This window comes from Nycticebus coucang, chromosome 13 (assembly GCF_027406575.1).
Source record: "Nycticebus coucang isolate mNycCou1 chromosome 13, mNycCou1.pri, whole genome shotgun sequence".
In the NCBI taxonomy this organism is placed as follows: Eukaryota; Metazoa; Chordata; class Mammalia; order Primates; family Lorisidae; genus Nycticebus; species Nycticebus coucang.
Genome location: NC_069792.1, coordinates 27982875 through 27992057, shown reverse-complemented (window position 1 = coordinate 27992057; position 9183 = coordinate 27982875). Strand labels below are relative to the sequence as shown.

At 34.4% G+C, this 9183-nt stretch overlaps 1 protein-coding gene and 1 pseudogene across 1 annotated transcript; one reads left to right on the top strand and one right to left on the bottom strand.

Annotated features, from left to right (window-relative positions):
• Window positions 1–3672: 3672 nt before the first annotated feature.
• Window positions 3673–4167, bottom strand: LOC128563304 (dnaJ homolog subfamily A member 1-like; the record flags this gene model as incomplete). Its single annotated transcript, XM_053558649.1, has 1 exon — window positions 3673–4167. A coding segment is annotated over one exon (495 nt), but the record flags the coding sequence as incomplete, so codon positions are not given.
• A 3-nt stretch (window positions 4168–4170) lies between these two features.
• LOC128563800 (dnaJ homolog subfamily A member 1-like) lies at window positions 4171–4633 on the top strand (annotated as a pseudogene).
• The last annotated feature ends 4550 nt before the right edge of the window (window positions 4634–9183 follow it).

The window sequence follows — 9183 nt, the reverse complement described above, 5'->3', positions numbered from 1 at the left end:
CATCTTGAAGGTCAGAGGGCTGTGGAGACATCGGGAATAGGAAGTCATTCATTCCTCCAGGCAAGATGTCATTACACAGTACTTTTTTGTTTGTTTGTTTGTTTCTCAACAAAATGTTACTCACAGTAAAAAATTAGACCAGAAGTTGTGACTACTTTCTTAGGAGGAAAACAAATCTATAAAAATCAATATATATTTATTTAAGTGCACGATTTGAAACTAAAAACAAGTTCCCCTGAAAATACTTTTAGAGAACAAACTAACACAGCCTGATAAGGTCATTAAGGTAGTACAGTCCTATTTATACTAGTTGCCTACTTTGTTTTTCTCCAAAGTAATAAAGGCTTATGATTCAATACAATTATTCTAGTGTCTTCAATTTGTCTCTATTCCCCAATTTGGCTTTGGAGTTTCTATTGATTTCCAAGCCAGGTCATGTTTCTACTGCAAACCAGAAGTAAATACTTTTGCCAGAGTGGTGGAATGAGATAGGTCTTTCCTCTTTTCTTAGGGTCCCTCCCATCACAATATTCCAGATTCACCCTCGGTCTCTTCTCTCAAGTAAAATGGCCTATTTAATTTAACCACCACACATACCACATGTCAGTCCAAGTATCAACACACTGATGCCAGGCACCCAAATGCAGCGACTTACCTGGATAGCTTCACTCGTATAAGTACTGTGCTTTCTCCCCACTTTTACTTTGTTCTTTTTGTTTTGTTGTTGATTATTTTTACTGTAAAAATTCAGTTTTATTTCCAATCGATCCATCCCCTCTTAGATTTAGCAAGCAAATGCAAAAATATTTTTTTATATTTGAAAACATATTTGTGAATATCATTTCACTCCTTTGAGACACTTTAGGAAAGTGAATATTCAGAAATTGTCACCAAGTATCGTAGAGTCTTAGTTCTTTTAAATGTCAGGTAAATGTATATCAAGCCATTCATTTCCAGTTCCAAGGTAAAAGTGATACTGTTCACTTTCTGCAATTGCACTAGTTCCCCTTTCAAAATTACATAATTTTGGTTATCTGAGGTATTCATGTGCATGTAATAATAGTCTTTGTTGAGAAACATGCCAAGAAAATGGAACTACTTCACCATTATGATTCAAAACATTTTAAACTATATCACCTTGTGGTCCATTGGTCAGAATAGTTGATCTATATTAAGGCTTTCTTCTAGAATACTTAGAATAGACATGTTGGAATCTTCTATTTGTGCTTAAAGCTTATTGTCTTTGCTTGTTTCTCACCATATTTATAACTATAGCAATATTATTTGCTTACTGGTACAATCCATAGATACTTAAGTGAATTTTCTTACATCAGCATCAGTTAAAGAAGACTCTTTGCATCTCCTCTCACTTCCAGAAGCTAAGTTCATTTCTCAGTATATATTTCAGCTTTAAATTCATATAGTTTATTTTATGACCGAGTATATAAACCTCATGGACTAATTACACAGGAGGTTAATTCTCAGACACAGACATGCCAGCAAATTCTATAATCTCTTTAGTCCTTAGACTGTTCAGTCCTTACCTGAAAATGATACCAATAATACTTATTCCAATCAGTTGTTATGAGTACCAAATGAAACAAAGTATGCAAAACAATCAGTCCAGTCAGTACAGAGCCCAGCACAAATTGAGTGTACGCTAAATGAGAAGTATTATCTTAATTATCATGGTGCTTTGAATTCTCATTAGAGTCTCTCTCTTTTTTAATAATTTCATTTTTAGTTCAGGATTAAGTTATATGCCCCTCCCCAAAAAAATATTTGGTTGCTTTATTAGCTTTATCATCTATATATTGTTTGTTTCTACACTTGGATTTTCTATTGAGTACCACAAAGATTTTCTTTTATGAACATTCTACCTTTTCAAGTTTACACAGCAGTAAGATGTCATAGGTGTCCAAACTTTTGGCTTCTTTGCCACATTGGAAAAAGAAAAGTTGTCTTGATCCACACATCAAATATACAAACATTAGAAAAAGCTTATAAGAAAAAAAAAGATCTGTACATAACTTTTGTGATACCCGCTACCACAAATAAGCAAAAATGTCCTCACATGGTCAGCATGCAGCGTGTGGTCATCTGTGATGGTGTGGATACAAGTCTTCAGTTGTATGTGAGTTTGACCGTTACTTACATTTGTAGAATTTGAATAGTTACAGTGTTCTGAAATTTCCCACCCAATGTGGGAGATATCAGATAATGTCCAATTACATAGATTATTGGATGAAATTGGGAACATTCTTAGATTAGTAAAAAGAACATATGGCTTTAGAGGGATGGGAAGAAAACAAACACAAAACCAAACAAAATTTATTTCTCCCCATTAGCAAGGGATATATTAGCAACTAAAAATAAGGCTTCAATTAAATTGATGAATTACAGGTCATATCAACAACTTTTCCTGTTTGACCACTGACTGTAATAGGTGGATCTAACGCCCTTCTATGATCCATGTTGGTCCTACTTTTGTTCTTTTAAACATGGTTTTATTTAAAACTTTAAATAAATTGGTTCTGAATTGATTATTCTGAGTTCTCTTGAAATATTGTCCAGCTAATTACTCTGCACCAACCTGGTCTTTCTTGTTGCCTTAATTCAAATCAAGGATAATCCAGATGCCTGGCAGAAGCTACGAGTTTGAATCTATCTCTATTTAATCAAGAGAGTAAAGGAAGATGGCCAGATGGTGTGACAGCGTGAGAGACAATGCTACTTCATAGCTCCAGGAAAGTGGTGAGAATCAGTGACCATTATGATAAATAGAATAATTGTAACATATAAGTTAGAGTAATTTAATTTTTTCAGAAGCAGAATACATTTGGGGAGGAAAGGGGTCCTGTGTGAGACAGCCTCGAGTCTCTATCGCTTCGGAGCCATCCCTGTAAGGGAACCCAGAGATCAAGAATAAAGAGGAAAGATAAAAGAAGAAAAACACCAGAAAAATCTAAAAGTTATATCACAATTAGAAGAGAACAAATACGAAATGTCTGAGAATAAAATAAATGCAATTGTGATGTGTGCATGTGTTCTACTACCTTGTTAATCACTGATATAAAATTCCCAGAGTTTTTATTACAAACATTAAAAAGACCCCTTTTCCATTCTTCAGAAAAGAGATAAAAATGGCCGGGCATGATGGTTCATGCTTGTATACCAGCACTTGTGGGGCTGAGGCAGGTGGATTGCTTGAACTCAGGAGTTCAAGACCAGCCTGAGCAAGAGTGAGACCCTGTTTCTAAAAATAGCCGGGCATTGTGGCTGGCACCTATAGTCCCAGCTATTTGAGAGGCTGAGGCAAGAGGAGTTTAAGCCCAGGAGTTTGAGGTCTCTGTGAGCTGCAATACCATGGCACTCTACCAAGGGCAACATAGTAACTCTGTCTCAAAAAAAAAAAAAAAAAAAAAAAAGGAAAGAAAGTTAAGAAAAATAAAGAAAACAGATTAAACATAATGACTGAAAGGATGAATTTTTGAGCAAAATATATTCTCAGAACTGGAACAAGCTATGTCATTCAAACACGTCCACATCTTTAATAACCAAGTCTCCTTTAATATGTTGAAAATAACAATGAAATCTACAAGAGAGACAACCCACACTGTGTAATTTTTTCTAATACGCATGTTTTCTTCTCTTTCATTACTTGACTCTGCTCTAGAATATAATCTTTTGAAGGACAGACACTTTGATAATATCTCCTGGCTCCAATCCTGGTTCTTGGTCTCTTTCACCATGGAATGTTATCTTCTGGCCATCTTTCATGCCTTTGTCAATATGAACTTCCAGAATCTTCTCTTGAACTATCTTCCTTCCACTGCAGCTTTTACATCTATCTTTAGGACTGATCCGTTCTCCATGGCCCTGGCACTCCATGCACACAGACTGAATTTGCTGAACCATTCCAGGTCCTATCTGATGAATTCTTATTTGCATTCCAGTACCTCGGCAATTGGGACAGCACTCTACTGCTCCTTTTATGCCACCTCGGCCTTCACATTTGTCGCAAATCACATTCTTTTGCAGAGCCAGTTTTCTTGTGGCACCGTTATATAAATCTTCTAAGGTAACTGAGAGCTGATGTACCACATTTTTACCTCTCCTTTCTCTCTGCATCCTTTCTCCTCCTCCAAAAAACATATCAAAGATGTCCTTGGGGATCAGAAGGACCATGCTGTTTTTACTTGACGAGGAGAAGACCTGTGCATGTGTATGGATATACAGCTGGTTGAAGCATTGTGTGGCTTCCAAAAGCCAATACTCTTGACAACCAAACCATAGTCATCACCTCTCATCCAGGTCAGATTGTCAAGCATGGAGATATCAGGTGTGTGCTAAATGAAGGCGTGCCAATTTATCGTAGACCATATGAAAAGGGCGCCTAATCATCGAATTTAAGGTACGCTTTCCTGAAAATGGCTTTCTTTCTCCGGATAAACTCTCATTGCTGGAAAAACTTCTACCAGAGAGGAACGAAGTAGAAGAGACTGATGAAATGGTTCAAGCAGAACTGGTGGACTTTGATCCAAATCAGGAAAGATGGCGCCATGACAATGGAGAAGCATATGAGGATGATGAACATTATCCCAGAGGTGGTGTTCAGTGTCAAACTTCTTAATGAGGCCAGTGAATGACACTCATGGTGGCATTTTTGTGCAGTAACGAATGAGTGAAGGACTGTAATCATAATATGCTCACTACTTGCTATTGTTTCTGTTTTAATATTCAACTATAGTAGTGTTTTAAAGGTTAAATGAAGAATAAATGCAAATACAAAAGCTCTGACTTTGCCCTGTATATATGACTTCGGTGTGCAAGATGAAATTTAATACCTGTTAAAAACTACTTTAAAAAAGAGTTCCCTGGCATTTGTTAGGCCAAACCTTGCAATTGATTTCAGCTATGTACATGAACAAGCTTAGAATGAAATGCTAGGTGTATGCCTTGGCTTCAGTGGATGACCCTTCATTGTTAAGCTATAAAATTAAAACTCTGTATTTAACTGGCAATCAGATAAAGAAAACTTAATTCGTAAAAAAAAAAAAAAAAGAGGACAGACACTTTGTTGTTTTTAGTCAATGCTTATATTCAGGATTAAGTCAGTGTTAGGCACATAGCAGGACCTATGGAAATAGTTGTCGAATTAATTTTATTTTTCCAATACCATTTGAATCTAGTTACCTTTGTCCAATAAAACTTCAGAATCTTCAGGGTTTAATTTTTCAAGCAGGCCTTTGCTGCCATCTCATCTCCCACAATGATGTTACCAGTTTTTCACAGTCCTGCTCATAGGCCCCAAGCCTCTATCTTACTCATTCTATCTAAAGATTTTATTTCGAAAATTCCCACTTTCCTAAATGCTCTCAAATTTGTCTGACATCTTTACCTATCATCCTCCTCTTTTTATCAAATGTAAACTCCTCTCCTGAGTATCTACTTTAAACTTCATAATGTTGCCATAACTTTTTATTTCTTGCCCTATCAAGTATCTACCTTCTCTCTCTTAAATCCTCCATGTCCACTAGTTTCTTATCTTTTCTCTTCAAATTCAAGCCCATGTTGCTTAAGGACTTAGTCTGTCCACCCATTTTTTATCACATACATTTGTAGGCTACAAAGCAATGTTAAATGTGTGCACTGTGGGAATATTAAATCAATCTGTTTATATATCCATCATCTCAAATCCTTATTATTTCTTATGATGAGAACATTTCAAATTAACTCTATTAGCACTTTGGAAAGGTATAATAAATTGTTGCTATCTATCCATTGTCACCATGTGCAGAAAAGATTTTTAAAATCTCACCCCTTTTAATCTACTACCTTAATTCTTTTACTTTTTTCCTCCAGCAAATATTGAAAGCAAAATTGTGACTACACTTATTTCTTAATATTTTTGTCATCTAGCATGTCCTTCTACATCAATAAAGCTTCCATTTACCCAACCTTTTCCTCCCACTTTTAGATGGGTCCACAGAAATCATACATGATCTAGGATTTAAGGATTGGAGCTACATTTTGATAAAAGTCAATTTTTCCTTTAATATCCTCAAGAGATGCTAGGGGTCAGACCAGCAACTCAGCATGTTTTACAAAGTGACAAATAACAGATTGGACCAGGCACAGAGCTACATCCATTCTCTTCATCCACCACTAATCTAACCTCTAACAAAAGATGTCAGTGCTTACAATGCTTCAGGAAGATAATAATGAACACAAAGGCATCTACTGGGAGAAATGGGCCTTTTTTTTATTAAACCAATAGGTATAGTAAGGTGAGATACACACTATAATAGAGCATTCATTGGGTGCCATGGAGGCACAGAGCATGCAACATAATTCAGTCTGGAATGAGTGAAGAGGCAGGCATGGGAGGAGGTAAACTAAAAAGTCAATTTTTAAGGATGATTGGGGAATACAGCAGGTGAAATGTTAAGAGAAAAGAGTAAGAGAGGAAGACAATTGCTTCCTTTGAATTACTGTGATAATATACACTTCCCTCTTCATGAATTTTCACAATCCCTCCATTACTTGTAAACAACTTAAAAATTTCTAAATATGGCATAGAAGAGTTTCCATAATGTGGTTGTGACTTGCCTCTTTACAAAAATTCTTTCTGCAAAATCAACTTCTCATCATTTTCTAGACAAAGCAATGACATTTTTATCATCATCTCTTAGTCTTTTGCACATGTAAACTGCCCTTACAGCTATTCGCTTATACCAAAAACATAATTTCCAAATATTGCCTCTTTTGTACTCTGATACATCGCTAATTGCTTTTATAGTTTTGTGAACATCTATTTCCATGAAATTTACCCCTACCAGCTATGGGCGTCTCATGGTGAAAAACCATATCTAAGCTATCTTTTATGTTTCTTACAAGCTAAAGAACCAGTATTTTTTAAAACATTACCTTTTTCATAAATGATGGATAGTGATATAATTTGATCAATACATTTTCTGAGGAAATACAATCCCGATTGTTTTGTTTTAAATATGGGAATAATTAAAACTTTATACTTCCACGATTTTATACAAGTCTTAGTGACCTCATTGATTTAGCATGCAGCATTTCTTGAAAATAAACTAAAAAAGCTAGATTCACTATAAAAGCCAAGAATTTATGATGAATCTTGTATAATTATCTCATATAATTTTTGCAACAGAATATAGTATGTGCTAAGGTGGAAAATATTGTGTATTACTCTAGAAAAACAAAGTCCCAAATTACTCAAAGTAAAAATTGCTTTCCCTTGAAGTGGCTCCAAGTATCTAAAGTGGGGAGGAGAAGGACAAAATGTTCATGAAATTTATATTCCACTAGGTATACTGAAAAATAGATTCTTACGGTCATAGCTAACAAAAACTATGTTCAAATTTTGGAGAGGGGAGTAATGTATTTTTAATCTTAAGCAATGAGTTTTGGACAATAGTTCATCTATAAAATGTATATTAGAAGCCCAAGTTTATACTGTTTTCTTGATCTTTTATAAATTCATTTTTAAAAACCTGAGAACTGCTAATAATACAAATGGGTTTATATACTTTAGTTTTAGATTATTATAGTGGTATCAAAGACCTCTCTTTGATTTGGTTTTTCAGCTAAATGCAGTTTCTATACCTAAATATCCACCACAGGCCAGGCAGTTGGTTTCTCTTAATTGCTACATATCTAAAAATACAATAGGGATGTTAATAAAAATTTTAAGTTAGGAATCACACAATAGGCACATGTTTCATTCATAAAGTATGTCTTGGACACACACGAACTATCTTTTGTCATCTGGCTCTGCCTCATTTTGAAATTATTCCCTGCTGTTAATTAGAAGTGACTACAATTTGATTAATCTCAAACATGTGTCACATATAAACAATGTGGAAACTGCATTCAATTTTTTTCTTAGAGTATGAATGATATTCATAGAAAGAAGCCAAATACATTTTTAAAACAATCTGAATCCAATCTTATCACACTAAATAAGAATATTGTCTATGTAAAATTCCAGTTCAGTTGAAGTGTTAAATTCAGAGAAGAACCTAATACATTTCTGAGCCTGAAAATGTAAAAATTAAGTGAGATTTTCTTTCTTGTTTTTGTACTTCTAAGACTCTCATTTCTGAGATATGTTTCTTCACCCTAAGAATTTACCTGATCCCCCTCTCTGATTTTTGGACTTAACTCATTTGGCAAAAATCTTCCCAACACCTGCTAATTCACAGTAGACAAATGTGCATTGACTGAATTTAGAGAAAGGAAAGTTTCAATTAACAAGGGGAAAATGTCTCTTTTCCTTAATTTGAATTATCATTACTATTATTATAGGATATGTACTAAAACATTCATTTTTCAAAGTGCTAATTAAATTTCCACAAATGCACTAAGCCTTTAACCAGATTGTAAAAGAAAAATTATGGGATAAAGTAGTTGTGATTTAAGAAACACTGATACCATTTAGGTATTTTCTGTTCAACTTTCTAACAAAACATGTTTTTCTTTCTTATTACACAGCCTGCAGTAATAAGTGAAATATAATCCTAATTAATTTTTCCTACAGCGGTATATAAATCAATAGTTGCACCATCCCAAAGGAAACACAAACTGCACAGCTTCCAGGTTCCTAATGAATGCAAATAGAATGACCTTTTTCTGACAACTGTGAATATTGTTTCACAATTTTAACCCTTAAAATTGCTGCTATCAGCATTTCATACTGTAAGCATGGAGACCACAATAGTTGTAAATAACTATTCATTATGGCAAGAAGGAATAGAAGGAACTAAGCCTCAGCTATACAACTTTTAAGCCCCAAGCCTGATATTTATATTTCATTTTGATATGGAAATTCTGTCTTAAATCTAATCAATCTCCATTTTGCCTCTTTTTTCTCGATTCCATTAAGGAAATAAATTAAAATAATTCAATGTTTTGAATCACTTAATTTTGACTTAGAAATATTTTTTTGTAAATAAAGTAAAATCTCTGTCAGTAATATTGTACATCGTTGAAATTACTAGGAAAGTATGGTTATATTTTATTAGAACTACCTGGCAGTAAAATGTGTGTGGAAAATCTTACTGTAAGACACAATACAATTTGTGTAATGAACAGGTAGGTGAATTTTAGAAGCTATGAAAACAGATAATGATGTAAGGATGACACCTGTGG